Source organism: Rhinolophus sinicus, chromosome 15 (assembly GCF_057876585.1).
Source record: "Rhinolophus sinicus isolate RSI-liver-muscle chromosome 15, RSI-T2T, whole genome shotgun sequence".
Classification (NCBI taxonomy): Eukaryota; Metazoa; Chordata; class Mammalia; order Chiroptera; family Rhinolophidae; genus Rhinolophus; species Rhinolophus sinicus.
Window position 1 is genome coordinate 22,495,031 of NC_142515.1, and position 18,146 is coordinate 22,513,176.

Below are 18,146 nucleotides of genomic sequence, written 5' to 3' on the forward strand. Positions count from 1 at the left end.
AAAGGGGCAGACAGACAGGGAGGGGGGAGAAGGATAATATTGACTAATATAAAGGGCGCAGCTTGACAGTGGATATTCCTGCCACACCTGATCAAACACACTCTGTGGGGGGAGGGGAAAGAGAGCAAGAGAGGGAAGATGGGACAAGACAGACTGAAATTTGCATCCGGAAAAGATTAAAACGGATTCTTTGGGGATAGAGAAAATACATAATATATATTACTATAAATGCAAAACTGTACTAAAAGCTAACTCAAATGTCAAAGATTACAGCTTGAATAAATTTAAATATAAAAGCCATGTGCTTCTTGAGTTAATGAGAGAGATATAAAAGGACAAACTGGGCCAGGAGGCTGAACAGAGCCTTATCCTGCCTTTGCTGGACAATGGGTTCAAAGCACAGCAGCGAATACATCCAAAGGCTTCCCTTTTGAGCTCTGAGCCCTGAGAAAGAACTGGCGAATTCCAGCCTACATTTGCTGTTTTTAAAAATTAAGATATAGGGCGCGCCTGGTGACTCAGGTGGTTGGAGCGCCATGCTACTAACACCGAGGTCACCAGTCCCATTCCTACATGGGCCAGTGAGCTGCGCCCTCTACAGCTAGGATTGTGAACAACGGCTCTCCCTGGAGCTGGGCTGCCGTGAGCAGCCGGAGGTCGGCGTGAGCTGCCATGGACTACCCTGTGCTGCCATAAGTGGCCGGTGCCCAGTGTGAGTGGCCGGCAGCCAGTGTGAGCGGCCGGCAGCCGGTGTGAGCTGCTGTAAGCAGCCGACCAACAACCGGAGACCCACTGCCTCAGCCAGGGGTGGGGGGGAGCGCAAGGCTCATAATACCAGCAGGGGCCAGGGAGCTGTGTCCTACACAACTAGACTGAGAAACAACGACTTGAACCAGAGTGGGTGGGGGAAGGTGAAAAGGTGCGGGGGATTAAGATATAATTCACATTCCATAAAATTCACTCTTTTAATTAAAGTGTACAATTCAATGGTTTTGTACACTATCTAATTCCAGAACATTCTTCCTCAACCCCAAAAGATACCCTGTGCCCATTAGCAGTCATTCCTCATGCCCACTCCCCGCCCCTGGCAACCACACATCTGTTTTAACTCCTTCAGAATAACCTCCTAAAAGGATTCCTAAGAGGATCAAATGAGAGGCAGCAGTCAAGTCTCACTGGCAGTAAGCTAAGGCTTTATCCAAAGAGGCAATATGCAAACTTTGCTCTTTGGCACCCTGTATCTTCCAAGTGCAACCTTCTCTTTAGATTTGGTGTTAGAATAGTCGATGACTCTAAGTGCTACAGAGCATGAAGTCATCATACAGTTTGGGCAAATACTGACTGTAAATGTGGTCCAGAGATACGTATAACAAGTATGGACCTAGCCAATCTTACTAGAGAGAATGGACTTATTTCCTTCACAATGCTCAGGTAATACTCCTGGAGGAGTAGGTAATCTTATGTACTTAAACGATCCTCTATTTTACAGGGGAAAAAATTATTTTCGTTTATTGACAATATCCAATGAACCACCCATTTCCAACAGTGAGTGATACTCTTAATCAACTAAGTCAGCAGACAAACAGCCTAGGAAAATGCAAATAGAGAGCCTTTGTAAAAAGAGACCAAGCCCAAGTCAGTTTCATGAGTTAAACTGAGTGGAAGTCCTAGAATTCTGGCCATACATCCTCCAATTTAAATGGGACACCATTCCCAGCCACATAGCAAGGGCAAGTCCCTTCAGTTTCTCTCTCCAAGTTCAAAACCCTTTCCCAGCCTTCTAGCACTAACAGGCTTCCAAGAAAGCAGTCCTCCTGACACTGCCAATCAGAAAAATCTGTTTGTTTCAGTAAAAGAAACAAGAAATTGGTCATGGATTGTGGTCCAGGACCACAGGAGCAGCTGACCCATAAACCTGCTCCTGGGAGCCAGCACTGTGTGGGGGGTCAGAACCGATCAAAAGGCCATGAAATGCTCTATTTTGGACCCACTCTGTCATTTTCTTAGGCAGGTAATATGCTAAAACCCAAGAACAATGGGGCAACCTTGGCAGGCACCATTTCAACATTTGCCATAACTGTTGACCCCTAGAAAACACTAGCACCTTCTTCCTTCCTCCAGAGGAAAGCTTGGCAACCCCAGCTATGTTCCTAGTACCACTGAGAGAACTGGCTCCTCAGTATATTCTGGTCTTATTCGTTTGAAGCAGCAGATAATCTGGATTCCTAACCCAAGGATGTAAGAAAATTAGGCAACAGACTCCATTTTGGTAGCTCTTACATGGTCTAGAGACACCACGTCCTGGACTGCACCACTCACCACAAACGTGATCTCTGAGCTGAAGTCTCAGGATACGTAAGGATGGAGAAAACAAGTGCGGGATACGGACTGGATGGCAAACAGGAAATGTGGCTCTGTCAGCATAGCAGCACCACCTCAGCTCCTCATGTCTGCACAGTGCCCAAAAGGTCTGTACAAGTCTGATCTCAGCCATTTTAGTGTTCCCCACCACTTACAACCACAATCCCATGCTGCGCATAAATGTTTGCCAAGTGTTTCCAAATATAGTCACTTGTTTAATCCTCTTAACATCTCTTAGAAAGATAGTACTCTGAACTCTGACCCACCAAAATAAGTTGTAAATATCTACTCACTACATTTTCTTTCTCATTGAGACACGTAAGCTTTATCTCTAAAAAAATAATAATAATAATCTGCGCAAGCAGCTCTTTCTTTTTTTTTTTCTTTTTTTTTTTAATTAAATTTATTGGGGTGACAATTGTTAGTAAAATTACATAGATTTCAGGTGTACAATTCTGTATTACATCATCTATAAATCCCATTGTGTGTTCATCACCCAGACTCAGTTGTCCTTCCATCACCATATATTCGATCCCCCTTACCCTCATCTCCCACCCCCCACCCCCCGCCCCCCTTACCCTCTGGCAACCACTAAACTATTGTCTGTGTCTATGAGTTTCTGTTTCTCATTTGTTTGTCTTGTTCTTTTGTTGTTTTTGGTTTATATACCACATATCAGTGAAATTGCATGGTTCTCTGCTTTTTCTGTCTGACTTGTTTTGCTCAGCATTACTCTCTCAAGATCCATCCATGTTGTCACAAATGTTCCTATATCATCTTTTCTTACAGCCGAATAGTATTCCATGGTGTATATATACCACAACTTCTTTATCCATTCATCTATCGAAGGACATTTTGGTTGTTTCCATGTCTTGGCCACCGTAAACAAAGCTGCAAGCAGCTCTTTATAAAGCAGCCAAGTCACTTACCGTACAGGACATCAAATAAGAACCTGCCACTTAGTTATAGCATTCACCCTGCTAACTAGCTAACTACCATCTCCTCTATATTTGATCCTTCTTGGCTAACACTTCCAATGCTTTTCAATAAAATGGAATTTACTCTGTTAAAGAAAACATGTAGGGAATCCTTGGGTAACTTCAGCCCATGTTTAGGAAAGTAACAAGGAATTTTTCTCCAGATATTCTCCTACATTCCTCATGAAAGGAGAAATTTATCTATTGTCATTTAATTTGCATAAGCCTAAAACATATTTCTTAGATATGTTACTAGCTAAAATCATTCCAGGGATATACAAAAGTCCTTTACAGTCAACAGAGCAACACAGCTAACTAAGGCTTTCCCTTTCAGTCTATATTTCCCCCTTGAAAAACTCAAAGGTGTTGAGACTTGCCCCCAACACACACGCATATATATACATATATAAGGCACTTCCTGTGTACATTCTCCTCTAATTGTATAAACAGAAGCAATACAGAACAGGGCACTAACCCAGGCATCGGGGCCAGAATTCTAGTTTTGACCCCACCTCTTAGGATCAGTGTGACCTCAGCTAAACCACTTAAAATGGTTCTAGGTTTCAACTTCATTCATAAAAAGTGAACCCTATATGTCATGCCTCCCTTACAGAGTTGCGTAAAAGTTCAATATGGTAATAAACATGAAAATGGCTTTGAAAATTCTAAACATATAAATATTACATAAGCTTACTTTGATTAGGGAAACATGGTGGGGAAAAAAGATTCTGGGAACACATGAAGATTGAACGATCTGCATTATGGAGAGCCAAGGCCCTAAAACCGACACTGACTTTCTATAAGAGAAGGATTTTGTTGCAAATACTAAAAATTTTACTTGTGCCACCAACTTCCTACCTCAATGAGGTAGACAAAGAAAGTAGTTAAAACAAAAGCAAACCAAAAATAACTTACTTATAATTCAACAATGAAGGAAGCTTGTGACTGTATGAATACTGATTCCCCACTAAAGTGGGAAGCCCTACTAGGAACTCTAGGAAAAGTATCAGCAATACAATAAATCAGGAGCAAACTATACCCATGGGCCAAACCTGGCTTGCAACCTGTTTAAAGAAAATTTGACTTATCACTCATTCATTTAAGTATTATATTATCTATGTCTGTTTTTGAGCTACAACTGAATTGAGTAGTTACATTTCCTACAAAGCCAAAAATATTTACAGAAAAAGTCTATCCATCCCTGCAATAGTTCTTTACAGAAAGTTTGTCCATTCCTGTAATAAATCAAGCACATGTGTTTTTTTAACCTGGATAAGTAATCCTACCTAAATGTGGGGACTTACCTGTTATTTTGTTTAAAACCTCCTTTAGATGACTGAAACTATGCAGCAGAGGGTCCCGTTCTTCATCCTGTAACACACAGGTTTTGTTGTTTTTTAAAAAGTCATTATCAGAAAAAGTAAATGAAAGACAGATCAAGGGCTCCAACAGAATCCAGTAAGAAATCCAACAGAAAATCCAGTAAGTTTTTCTTCTGAGGAAAAGAAAGTTAGCTCTGGTTCATTTACCCAGTTCCTTAATCTCTTAATTCATAGAGATTCTCTGGGCTTACCTAAAATAATAAATCCTGAAGTATTCATCTACACCATGAAGTATTCATCTACACTGGTCATAGATTGCCACTGCTACCATAGATTGCCGGGTCCTTTATGTGTTATGCTATGGTTTGAATGTTTGTGTCCCCTCAAAATTTATATGTTGAATTTTGCCCAGTGTGATAGAATGAGGAGGTGGGGCCTTTAAAAGGTGGGTAATTAGGTCATGAGGACAGAGCCCTCATGAATAAAATGAATGCCCTATAAAAAGACCCAAAAGAGCTCCCTTGAGCCTTCCACCATGTGTGTTACAATGAGAAGTCTGAGACCCAGAAGAGGGTCCTCACCCGACCCCGCTGGCATCCTGATCTCAGACTTCCAGGCTCCAGAACTGTGAGAAATGAATTTCTGTTATTTATAAGCTACCCAGTCTGTGGTATTTTGTTATAGCAGCCCAAACCGACTAAGACATGAGTATTATTCTCTTTTCTCCTTCTTCATACTCATTATATAATCACACATATTCATTTCAAAGACATTCCTGACTCCACTCTCACTTCTAAAACAATCTATTTTTATAAATGAACATGAGAAATTTCCAAATGCCAAGTTGGAAATGTCTAAATTTGTTTTTACAATTGTGCCAAAAGTTGTTTTATACAACTGTACGAAAAATATTCTTGAACATACATATGCAACAAAGAAAGCCAGGTTTACAACAGGTAAATTTCTTACTCATCTGATTGGCAAAATATGGCCTCCTCTATATATAGGAGCTTGCTGAACTCCCGGGGAGTACCATCACCAAGCCATGCTCCATGTATCAATAAATACACTGATTTAAGTTAATTTGATAGCCCTAGGAAATTGTAAGATGAGGAATCTTACATTTTTTAGGCATTTTAAAGAGGTCCCAAATACTAGCTTACTCGTAAGTTGTTTACAAAAATAGTTAGAAGAAGAATGGCATCATCTTTTGGGTCCCAGAGAAAAAAAGCAGCCTGTAAATTTGACGCTAGTTGAAATGAAAGAGAAGGTTCCTTGATATTAAGAACAATTCCAAATGTCTACTATTCTCTTTATTACTGAGAAATCGATCACTATTTTAACCATGCATCAGATCCCCTACAACCAACCAGTGAGCAAGCTATCTGCCCATTCCCCACTTACCAGTGGAGTATGGGTGCTCCATCGGGCATTTCGTTTGATAGCCCCAACCACAATGTTAATCTCCCCTTGAATGATGTAAATATTCTTATCCACCATCCTGGCAAACCTACCAAAACAGTTAAGAAAAAAGTCTAGTTAATATTTGGTTACCCAGAGCATACCCGTGCTTAAATCAGTACCTGGTAAGGTTAGAATAATAATTTACCTTTTTCAGTACCAAAACTTCCCACCTATAACACCAAGATGGGATGAAGTCTATCTTATGTTATGAATCCAACTACCTGGCTCTCCTAGAGGTCTCTGGAAGTTCAAGATACATCTCAAAAAGCATCAATCCAGAAAATTTTTCTAACGCACCCCAACAATCCCTAGCAAGCATGTCAAATTCTTCAAAGTCAAATGTCTCCAAAAATCTATGAGGCCCTTAGGTATGCAGATGTATCTGTGTTGCTAGTTTGTTACAGATATATTTCAGATCTTCCCTGTTTTCTTTTTTATCCACTCAATAAAGTAATAATGAAGGTTCAAGTTAAAAGAAAAGAATGAAGGCTGTCAGAAAAACAGCATTGGTTTGGAACCACAGTTACAACGTCAATTTATAGACTGCATCCATTCTGCCAAGTCAGCTCCAGACAACTGGAGAGAAGCAGTGATACCACCTTTGAAAGTTCTGAAAAGTAAAATTCACTTGCTTATAGCAGGAAATCTCTAATAAGCAGACTGGAGGGTAGACTATTTTTAAAGCTGCTTCTATATGAATCTCTGAAGTGAAGCTGAAATACTATTTTAGTACTTCAAATGCTCCCAACTTAACTATCACTTAACTACCATTTTCTTTGCTGCCTTTTGCAGCACTTAGAAAAGATATTTAATTCTCTCCCCAGGTGAAAGTATTTTAAAAAACAGAATTTCTTCTTGGCATAGAGAAAACTAGGAGCACGTAAAACCAACCTTACCACTTTCCATTATTTAGAAACCCTCCTCAGAAAGACAAAATTTTTAAAAGTGGAAACGGAGAGAAAAGGTGGGAGTGGGTATAGGGTTAGACAAACATTTCCTTGGTCAGGCTCGAGGAAAGTTAAAACAGTAAGGCTATAAGCATAAGGAGAGAAGGAATTCCACAAACATTTACTTATTAAGCACCTACTATGCATAAGGCACCTTTCAGAGTGCTAAGGATACACAGCAAGTAAGACATGGAAAGAGCTCTCAGACATATTGTGGGATAAAAAAAAAAAATTGGAGTCTATGATTGTATGTTACCATTTATGTAAAAACCAACCCACCGTACATAAAATACTAGATTTTTGTTTTTAAAAATATGCAATATTTAACACCCAGTAAGATATAAAGAGTAATATCACGGCCAGTATCCAGATGATTAAGAATAGCCCAACAGAAGTCTCGTGTGTCCTCCCTAATCACATCCTCTCTCTTCATCCATAGGTCTCACTATTCTAAATCTGTTCTTTATTAAACTTTTATGTTGTTTTATACTTTCACTTCATTAATATATATCTTTAAACAATACATAGTATTATTCTGTATATTTACACTTTATATAACTAACATCACATTGTATGTATTTTGCAATTTGCTCTTTTCTCTTGAAACATTGCTTGGGAGTCATCCATATTGTTAAGTATACTTAAAATATTTTATACAGGTATATATATAGATAGATATATAAACACAGAATAAAAGGTCTGGGCAGATGTACCCCAAACTTAATAACCATAGTTATCTCTAGAGAAGATTCTGTGAAATTGGGGTATAATCAGAAGATATTTTAGCCTTATCTATGATGTTTAAATTTTTTACAAGAATGTATTACTGTACATTTCTGCCCATGATGCATTTATAGAGTTCAGTGAGATCTAAAAGAAAACTGAGTCAAAGATATAGAGAGAAAAAAAAAAAATGAATCCTGCAAGTAGCTCCATTTGCATATTGTGCACAAGATCAGGCCCCCAAAAAGTGAAAAGTATGAAAACTACTACAATAAAGGAAAAAAGAACTGGTACAAATTTTGTCCAGGCCCATAATACCTCCCCCAATCCATAACGGAATCCAACATAAGACAAAATTTATTTTAATGACAATTTAAAGAAATAACTAGGTTAGTCTCAGAAGACCATCTGTTTCCAAATGATCTAGGCATACAACAATGTTCTCTCCTAAGAAGATTCAATGATGAGAACATACAACAACGTTCTCTTCTGAAGACAAGAACCAAAAAATAGAAGATAAATTAATTTGAAAAGAATTTAAAATACCAGTAGAGAAAAGAGAAAATATCTAGTATCCCTCCTTCCTTAAATTATTTAGGCAAGATGAGTATGCTCTACATCTCTGTAAGGATTTTTAAGAAACAGCTAACAGAAGTTGCCTCCAGAGAAAGGAACTGGGAAACTGGGGAACAGGGGTGAGAGGAAGACTTATTTTTCTCAGTATATTCTTTTGTACCTTTTGAATTTTGTGTCACACACAAATATTGCCTATTACCTATTTTTAAATTTTGATTAACTGATTTTTAAAAAATGAGTAGACTCTTTAGAAAAGCAGTTGTATTATTCCAGGTGTAAACAATTAAGAGCAGCAATCAAAGTTAATTAACAAACAGTTACTTCAGTTAATCAGACATTTCTTAGCAGATGCTGAGCAAAATGTTAGGCACATACAAAACTGTTCCTGTACGGTGACCAACCCACAAGGAATTTATAACCTAGTAGATAAGATAAAACACATACATATACACACAAACTTATGTAATGCCTCCAATACATGAGTGGTACAGTGTCACAGTTGTGAAGCAAAGAAAATTACTTCTGGCAGAAGCCCTAGAAAGGCAACCGAAAGACAAGGTTCAAATAGTCAAAAATATAAGGAGACAATGGCATAAATAAAGGCTTATAGGTAGGAAAATTCGGTATATATTTAGGGGATCATGATTATTCCAGACTGGCTAGAACATTATTCCTAGGGAAATAATTGGAGGTAAAGCTAGAAAAACATGTCGGGGGGGGGGGGGGGCATATCATGGAAGGTCTTCAATATATTGTTATTATTCAGTATATATACTGAATACTTACCATTGTGAAAATATTTTGGGGGTACTGGAAGGGGAACTACCTACAAAATAACAATACTTAGTTTCTCTTTCAAAAAACTAAGAGAATGAGAGAAAACACCCATAATGAAAACAACAGCAGTAAGTAAACAACACTATACAACAAATTGGAAACAAAAGTGCCAGTAGGACTAATTGATAACTAATAAATTCTACATGCTATTTAGAAAACTTCCTGGAGGAGATAAATTTTGAAACGGGATTTCCAACTGAAGCAATCAACCTAACATTTGATCAAAATTCATTAGACACACCAGAAGGTAACAACTAAGACAGAAAATCTAAGCAAAAAATAATTGTCTTAAGCTTCTTTTCTTAGTAAAAAAAAAAGCCACATCCAGGGAATGAAGAGGAATTATTTTCAAGGACTATGCAGAGTTCCCTAATCTCCCTCCAGGTCTCTGAATCTTTGGCTCCTTACCCAGGAAATCTCTTAAGGGAATCTGTCTTTCAGCTTCAAATGGGAAGCTTTGATGAATTACTTGCTGGCTGATAGCCGATGGCTTAGAACCCCTTGTCACAGGGTCACAGAAGCCTGTGGAGACCTCATATCAGTGTGGTAGAAAAGAACTTAAGGTTTATTTTATATCAGAAATAACATGAGATGGAACAACCAAATACACACCAACCAACATCCCCAGCCAGATAAGCCACTGGCCCAGAGACTCTGAGCAACATACATCTTTTGAAAGCCCCATCTGTTTAAAGCTGGGTCTACACCATTCCCCCGGTGCTTTGCAGCACCCCAGTTACTCACCCCAAGAGGATCCAAAGAGAAAGTCACTATATCAACTGGCAACTCCCTCTATATCTAAACAAAAGCAGGAGAAACAGAAACAATAAATTGGATCCTTTCTTCATGGAATACCAAAAATTCTATTTCAAATGAATTAAAAACTTATATGTAAAAAGGCAAAACTTGAAAACTTTTAGAAGAAATTATATGAGAATATTTTTATAACCTCAACATAGAGGTGAAACAACTAAACAGGAAGCAAAAAGCACAACCCATGGGGGGCCAGATGGCTTAGTTGGTTAGAACGTGAGCTCTCAACAGCAGGGTTGCCAGTTCAATTCCCGCATGGGATAGTGGGCTGCGCCCCCCCCCCCCCCCCCCCCCGCAACTAAGATTGAAAACGGCGATTGGACTTAAAGCTGAGCTGCGCCCTCCACAACTAAATTGAAGGACAACGACTTGGAGCTGATGGGCCCTGGAGAAACACATTGTTCCCCAATAGTCCCCAATTTAAAGAAAAAAAAACCATTAAAAAAAGAAAAAAACAATAAACCAGGTTAAAATTAAAGATGTTTGTTCAAAAGACACCATAAAAAATAGGGAAAAGTCACAAACTGGGAGAAAATATTTTAACACATACATCTAATAAAGAAGCAATATCCATAATATAAAATAACTTCTACAAAACTATAAGAATAGACATATAAACCCTTCCCAAAATTAGCAAGAGACACAAATAGGCATGTCACAGAATAAGGAAATACAAACAGCAAATAAATATATGAAAAGGTAATTAACTTCATTAATAATCAAGAAAATTACAAAATAAGATTATAATGAGATACCATTTTATAGCCCCAAAATAGCACAAAACTTTTAATCTGACAATATTAAGAATTGGTAAAAATGCAGATCAAATGTCTGATACGTAAATCGATACAACTTGTTTGGATAAAAATTTGGCATTATCTTGCAAAGTTGAATAACTTCATATTAATGAAGTTCATAACTTCACAACAAACTTAGAATAGTGGCTGGGGGAGGGGAGATGTAACTGTCAGGAAAGGACATACTTGTGGCCTCAGTTTGGGTGATGCTGTTTTTTAAGCTGGGGAGGCACGGATGCCCCATGTATGCTATGTCTATTGTTTATATGTATAAAATAGACCATCAAAAGTCTTTGCTTTTAAAGTTACAGTCCTTGCTGTCTCTCTAAATTTGCGCATGCTGTTCCCTTTCCATTTGGAATATTTTTTCCCACTCTTGTCCACTTGGTAAAGCCTTACTCATTGCATCCCAAAGCCAACGAGAGAGTCAGAATACCACAGTGGTTACAAGAACAAGCTTCAAACTCAACACAGATCCAAGCTCCAGATCTGTTACTACCTGTGTGATCTTAGCCAAGTTTCTTATCCTCTCTGAGCCCAGTTTACAGTTCTCCATCGCAAAATATTTGTTGCGAGGCCTAAATAAAAAGCCTATAGAGTACCTAGTATAACACCAGGGATATTAAAACTCCAACATCTTAGCCATTATTATGATAACGCCTGCTCTATGAAGTTTTCCCTAGCTAACCCACTCCCCCAGAGAGTATTAGTACTCCTTTTTCGTCACCCCGTAACACTGTACATAGCTCTATTTCAATATATCTCGTACTGATTTATAATTATTTTGTCCGTCTCTTCCATGAATGAGCATCTCAGCAAGAGACCATGATTTATTCACTTTTTTATTCCCAGTGTCTGACACATAGTAAAGAAATGATAAATAGTGAATGAACAAATGAATGAACTAAATCAAGACTGACTCTTCAATAGTGGTACTGCTCACATCCACCTCTTGTGAAAATAATGACTTCATAGGACAAGGACTCTACGCCAAGCAAGTAAGCCTTCTTTCTGCTTCCCATATTTGTTTCCATACAGGCCACCCTATAGACAGAAAGAACCCCTATTTACCCACGAGCCAAATTTTAACACTTCCATTCTCACATCTATCCTCCTGAAGTCTCCTCATGTGCTATTTGTACATTCACATTTCTTCTGTGAAATATATAATTCTCATGTAATTGTCAATTCATATATATGTATATGTTATTTTCTTTGGTTCTACATAGTAGTCATTAGCACAGCATTGTTTAAACTTTTAAAAGTTGTCTTTATCCAATTAGAAATTCGATTCTCCAAAGGCAAAGACTCATTTTGTTTTCTTTTTTCCTGGTGCTTTGGTGTCTAGCACAGAGCTCTGTAAACCAAGAAAATGCTGATGGGCTTTCTAAAAGGGTAATAGGTACCAGGGAGCTGAACAATCCTCAGCTAGCCCTCCCAAGCTTTACCTTCACTCAATCTCTCAAAAATTCCAGAGAAGCACTGAAGATGCAGAGCTTACAAGATTTCTAGAGCTAGCCAACGGACACACCATAGTTCTGTGTTTTATTGAAAGTGACCAAGAATTGAACTAGTAAACAACTTACTGGGCTCAAGAAATTTACTCAAAGGGTGGAGGTAAGAGAAAGTCAAACCAGGAAAAAAGCTGGTGTCCTGACAGGACACAACTGGAAAATCTTCCCAAACCTGATAATCAGGTGACCACTGTACCTCAGCTCTGCCATGGCACCTCCCATTTCTGTGGAGATTCTGAATCTACCCCAAGAACCACATGCAAGATGAGCCACTAAGATCTGTTCAAAGCTGTCCTTTCTGCCAGCTTGTAGATGAAAAATAAAACAAGGCTTCTCTCTCTCACTCATCTTTTAACCACTCAGAGGGCACCCATGGTATAAGGATGACAGTTGGCAGAGTAGGACAAAGATAAAAAGTTAGTCTGTGTGATTATATACAGAGAACTGTAGTAATTAAGTCTCATAAAGCCTGCCCATCTTGTATATCAGGGGTCATCATTCACTGCCATGGGGCAGAATCAAGTCCACAGATATATTTTGTTCCATCTGCAAAAGGTTTTAAAAAAAAATTTAACTAGTTGCCAACAGTTTAAGGCATAATGACCTGAATTTCCAGTTTCTCCTGAGAAACAGGAAAACTGGCCATACTGTGTCCACATTGCAGTACAGGACAGTCCCCACTACATTGTAATATATTCCCACCTGGCTGATTTCACTCATTTACATTCACCTGTTTGATACTCAGGCATTTGAGCTTGTAATCCCTGGTTTATATGATGGTAACAAATCATTACTTCCATGATCACTTCCACAATTGACGCTCCAAATCCCCATACTACTCTATTATATTTTCAGTTAATTAATTAAACAACTGTTGTTGAAGATACTGACATATAAGAAAAAAGGAACAATAATAGCTAAACACCTGCCAATTATATTTATACAGCTCTTCCAGCCTGAGGGTAAAATGAACCTCCCTTCTCCTTCAACTCAACTCCATTATCCCAACAGCAGAATTATTTTAATTTGCCACACTGAACCACAGGGACAGATTGCAATCAATCAACAGAAGTGGCGTACAAAGGCTAGGATAACCCTTCCAGTGAGTATTGTATCAATACAGTGGGTCTCCTCCAGACAAAGCAGGAGCTGTGTCTTTTTCCCCCTCTATCTGCCCACAGTAGCCAGCCTAAGTACCCTATCAGTGAAGTTATTACCTAAAAGTGGCAGTCATGCTGCCTTTTGGAACACAGGGAACTGAAATAGTAGTGGACCTCTGAGAAGTGCGAGTGCAGCTGAGATTGGTACCCAGCGACTCACGGGATATGTCTACAACCTGAGTTCTTGCTGTGCCAGTGAGCACCACGGTCAAGCTTAGAATGTAGTATCTCACCCCCTTTTAAAAATAAGCTCAAATACAAGTCTTGAAGAACCAATTTAATGGTGTGCGGTGGGGGTTGGGGCCAAAGAATGATTCCTATCCAGAAAATGACTTTTTAAGTAAAGAAAGGGAAAATCTTTGATGCATAAGTCACCTCCAGGCCCAACTGAAAAGATGCTGGATTGGTCACACTCTACCCAAAGACTAGATTCCCTATTATGCAAAGTCTTTCAGCCCAACAGGGCTCAACAGGGCATATCAACCCAGATAAGCAAGGCAGGCCTATCAAACCTGGACACTTCCTAGGCTGTCTAATACCATTTCGTTAGTCACTTTCAACTACTTTTTTGGAAATTTCTGCAACTTGGATCATCAAGTTAAAATGCAAATAGTTGCCTGTACCATTTCTATCGCACTTATTTCAAATCAATAAATACAAACAATAAAAGTTATCCCCCACCACACATCCACAACTTCAGGAGAGCAGAGGGCATTAGGTAAAAAGAAAAGAGTTTAGTCACTCTAGATCCTAGATAGTTTTCCTTTCAAACACAATGAGGTTTGGGCTCTCCTTGTTACTATCTCACCATGCAAAAGTCCTGACTGCCAGGACTAGAACCAGGTCACAAGTTAGGACCACATACTAAAACTAACACTAGGTACAAGTAACATTTATTGAGTGTCCATACATGCTGAAAGGCATTAGATTGATACTACCTTACCCCTACTATCTGCTCTAACTAGGCCACTGCACATATATGCTACTGCTTTTCAGAAGTGCATAATCTGAGCAGAGCAATCCCAAAACAGACCTTCCCATTTACATCCTCCACAGGGCCCAGAGGAGTGCCTGGTGTACCTGAATTAAAGGCATACAAATTTCTATGTTGTGCATTAAAAAATACTATCTACACTAGTCCTCAATTCTAAAGGCACTCTTTCCCTTTGGGGACTGTAAGGTTTACAACACAGCAATTCATCAAATGTCATCACAGTGCCATAAACGACACTCATTCACTCTGCTGCCCTGACCCTACCACTTTTAAATTGGCTGAACATGTCTCATGACTCCTTTTAACCACTAAAAATAACAGGCCAACAGCACCAAACTTCACCAGTCTACAAATCCCTCTCTACTCTCAGCCAAATAAATATGTCATAAAAGAGTGGCTTCCTTGTGATTGAACCTCTGTCTCCTTAGGCGTAGTGAAGAGAAGACCTGGGGAGAAAATGCCAGCCAAAACCACACACCAGGAGAGATTATTTGTAAAATAGATTGTGTAAAGGGAGAAACAGACTCAGAAGGTAAGTCCAGTGTTTACATACGGACCCAGATGGCAACGGAGCTGCCCTATAAGAGGAAAGCCTTCTCATAGCCCAGGTCCCCCACACTGCTGGCCTCAATCCTTCCACACCTCTCCTCACTGCCTGAGCCTAGGTTGCACTAGCTCATCATTCAGTATTAATGAAGCAGTTAGGCTGTGTTAACGGGGTAGTCACACAGAAGTGGACGCTCTATACAATCTGGGGAGACTTACATATGGAAGGCATAAAAATCAACCCTGAAAAATAGATACAATGATCTTTAGGTTGGCTTTCAGCTTTTGAGGACTGGGCTCTTCAGCAGAAAGCTCCGGAAGAGAGGAGCTGAAGCCTAGGTTAAGTCTTGGAACACAAGAAGGACGAGGGAACCTGCAAGGGATCAGAAGTCAGAGCTGAAGTCGCCCCTCCTGTGGCTGGGGCCTGACCTTTGCCCCCTACACGCCTCCCAGTTCCTTTCCACAACAATCTCTCCCTCGTCTTATTCCTGCCTCTGCGCGCTTAATCCACCCAGCTCCTCCATTTTAAGGGCCCTCCTCTCCTTATTCCCTATCGCGATGTCAGGGCACCCTTCACGACACTGGAACTCTAAGAGCAGACTTCGCTGACCTGTCAGCGGATCCAAAATGGCGGGGCCTAGTCCCAGGACCAGCAGCCGCTGCTCATGTCCACCCCGGGCCCCGAAGGCGTCTCCGAGCGGCTCTCCCGGCTCTGGTGGCAGATGGGAGAAGGAAAGTAGCCCGTTTCCTGGAAGTTGAGGCCGAAGTCAGGGACCGCACAGAGGCCGATTAGAGTCGGCCGGAACGGGCGGTGGAACCGGGTACCTTCCCTGTCAGCTCACTGACGTGGTAACTAGCCTCAGTCTAGCCCGCTGCCTGGTAACTGCGCGAGCCCTGCCGCGCACAACCAATAATAGCTTTGCACCGTGAAAAGTGGCATTCCAGCTATCCAATCGATGAATGGAAGTTGGCTTCGGGAGGCGGGTTGTACTTAAGGAGGCGAGATTACAAGAGAAAGAAAAGGGTAGGTAGGAACAACCAACGGATACAAGGACTCTCTGAGTGACAGTTATAAAACCCAATAAAAGTGGAAACATTGTGCTGGGCGGTTGGAGAGGTGGAGTTAGCTAGAGTTCGGTTGCAGCGCGGCTTGGAAGTGGCTGCTGGGCATTATGGGGAGGAGAGCTACGATTTGCTGGGAAGGGGGCGGGGTCCGTTTTGAGAGCCCGAGCGGGCGACTCTACTCCTTCCTCCCTGCCCTATTCCGGGCACTCCCTATCAAAGTCAGCCAGGCCAAAACCGTGCCCCTTAAGGGAACACTTCATACGAGGCAGCTTCTGGACTCACTCCATCCTAGGACCAGTCCCGCAATTTCCAATCTCCCCTCCCCCACTCTCCCATCTGCCTGCCCTGTCTGGCTTCTCATAGATGTGTCTGTCCCAACCCAACTGTTTCTGTGTCTTGTACCCCATTCCTGTCATCCAGAAATAGAGAAAATGAGAGGTGGCAGAAACGTTGGGTATCTAATTCAGGTGTCCTCATTTTACAGAGCGGGAAACTTGAGTCCCAGAGTGCAAAGATAGCACCCACATTCGCATAACTAGTTATTGGCAGAGAGACAAACCCCGGTGTCCTCACACCCCAGTTCAGCTTTCTTGTTCACTGCGCTTCACTACCTCTTATGCCCTAGTCTATCAGGCTGTGACTCCCAGTTCTGCCCCTCATACTAAGCCTTGGACACTCTTTACCTACCTGGAATAAAGCTAATTACCCAGGTTAGTCCACATCACCAGTGACAGGAAATGGAAGCCTTTCCTATCTGCCTTAGAAATGCTAAGAAGCCTAAGGGCTAGATGCCCACCCCAGTCTTCACTCTCCTGCCCCAAGGTATCTGTCCTCTTGCAAGAGATGATAAAGGTTGCTAGGATATTTAGAATTACCTAGAAGTGAGAGTGTGTACGAAGGGGACAGGAGGGTGTTTCCTCCTTGAAGACTGACTGGTGGAATTCCCAGCCTATCTTCTGGAATAGAGCCCCGGTGTCCCTGCAGACCTGAAGAAACTGCTGGGAGGCAATGAAAAAAGATACCAATTCTCTCCACATTTCCTCTCATTTATGGATAACCCAAGTCCAGGAAAGCTGCATACCTAACTCCATAGAAATGTGGTCTTAAACCCAGATAGCCAAACCCCATCCATGTGCTAGGATCTTCTATTTAGAAGAACCCATCAGACATGAAAAACTCAACAGTTCCCTGCACCTGCACATCGGTTCCTGGTCTCTGGGTCCAGCTGAGGATTTTGCCTTTCGCCCAACGAAAGGGGAAGAGGATACAACCACCATAGTACCTCTTTCCACAGTATCTCTGAGCAATTTTTCACCTTCACTTGAAAACTGGGATTTGGACTCCTGGGTCTATCTCAGATTGAGAGGTCCTAAATAGCCAAAAATTGAAAAATCGTCTAAGTAGGCCAAAACTCCCTACTCCCCCATCTCCACTCTCACATATCTTCAAAAATTAATCAACTAAAAAGCATGAATGCGATTGTGTGTTAGAAATGAGGAAGAGATGATAATACTCTAGCCCAACCTCCCTCATCTTACCAGGCAGAACATCTCCCTCTTAGATTTCAGTATTGAGTTCCTACATTATGCCTAGGAATAAAAACATGAGAAAGACATGGTACTTGCCCTCCTAAATCTTAGTTAGCATCATAGGGACAACATATAAGCTGATCTCTTCAATATAGCGAGCAGAGTATTAGAGGGTATGCACAGGAGGGTTATGGGAGCAAGAGGCTAGACATCTGGCTAATCTGGGAGTTCAGGAACAGCTTCCCATAGAAAAGGAGGCCTGAGTAGAGCTTAGGAAGATAAATAGGAATTGACAAGATGAAGACTGGCTGGAAATACGCCACTGTCAGAAAAAAAAATGGCCAGAGGTGTACAGGAAACCACTAGGAGGTTGGAGATTAAGACAGGGTCAGATCCTGTATGCCAGGCAAGGGAGTTTGGTCTTTATCCTGAGAGCAATTAAGACCCACTGAAGGGTTTTAAGCAGAAACAAAACTGGTCAAATTTACCTTAGGAGCATATTGTGTGGTAGGGTTTAGGGC

General features: G+C 40.7%; 1 protein-coding gene across 9 annotated transcripts in view; it reads right to left on the reverse strand.

The window, feature by feature from the left end:
• The window catches only part of GBF1 (golgi brefeldin A resistant guanine nucleotide exchange factor 1), a 112,834-nt gene extending 96,916 nt beyond the window's left edge, over positions 1-15,918 (reverse strand). For 2 of the 9 annotated variants that reach the window (XM_074339135.2, XM_074339134.2), the window contains exons 1-3: positions 15,642-15,918; positions 6,065-6,170; positions 4,643-4,709 (exon numbers count right to left, since the gene is read on the reverse strand). In XM_074339135.2, coding sequence (XP_074195236.1) covers positions 4,643-4,709; positions 6,065-6,160 — 163 coding nt within the window. In that variant the 5' untranslated portion in view covers positions 6,161-6,170; positions 15,642-15,918. Of the gene's footprint in view, positions 1-4,642; positions 4,710-6,064; positions 6,171-9,951; positions 10,006-15,641 lie in introns of all 9 variants that reach the window. The other 7 variants (XM_019725000.3, XM_019724999.3, XM_074339132.2 and 4 more) reach the window with 5 other exon arrangements.
• Between the last annotated feature and the right edge of the window lie 2,228 nt (positions 15,919-18,146).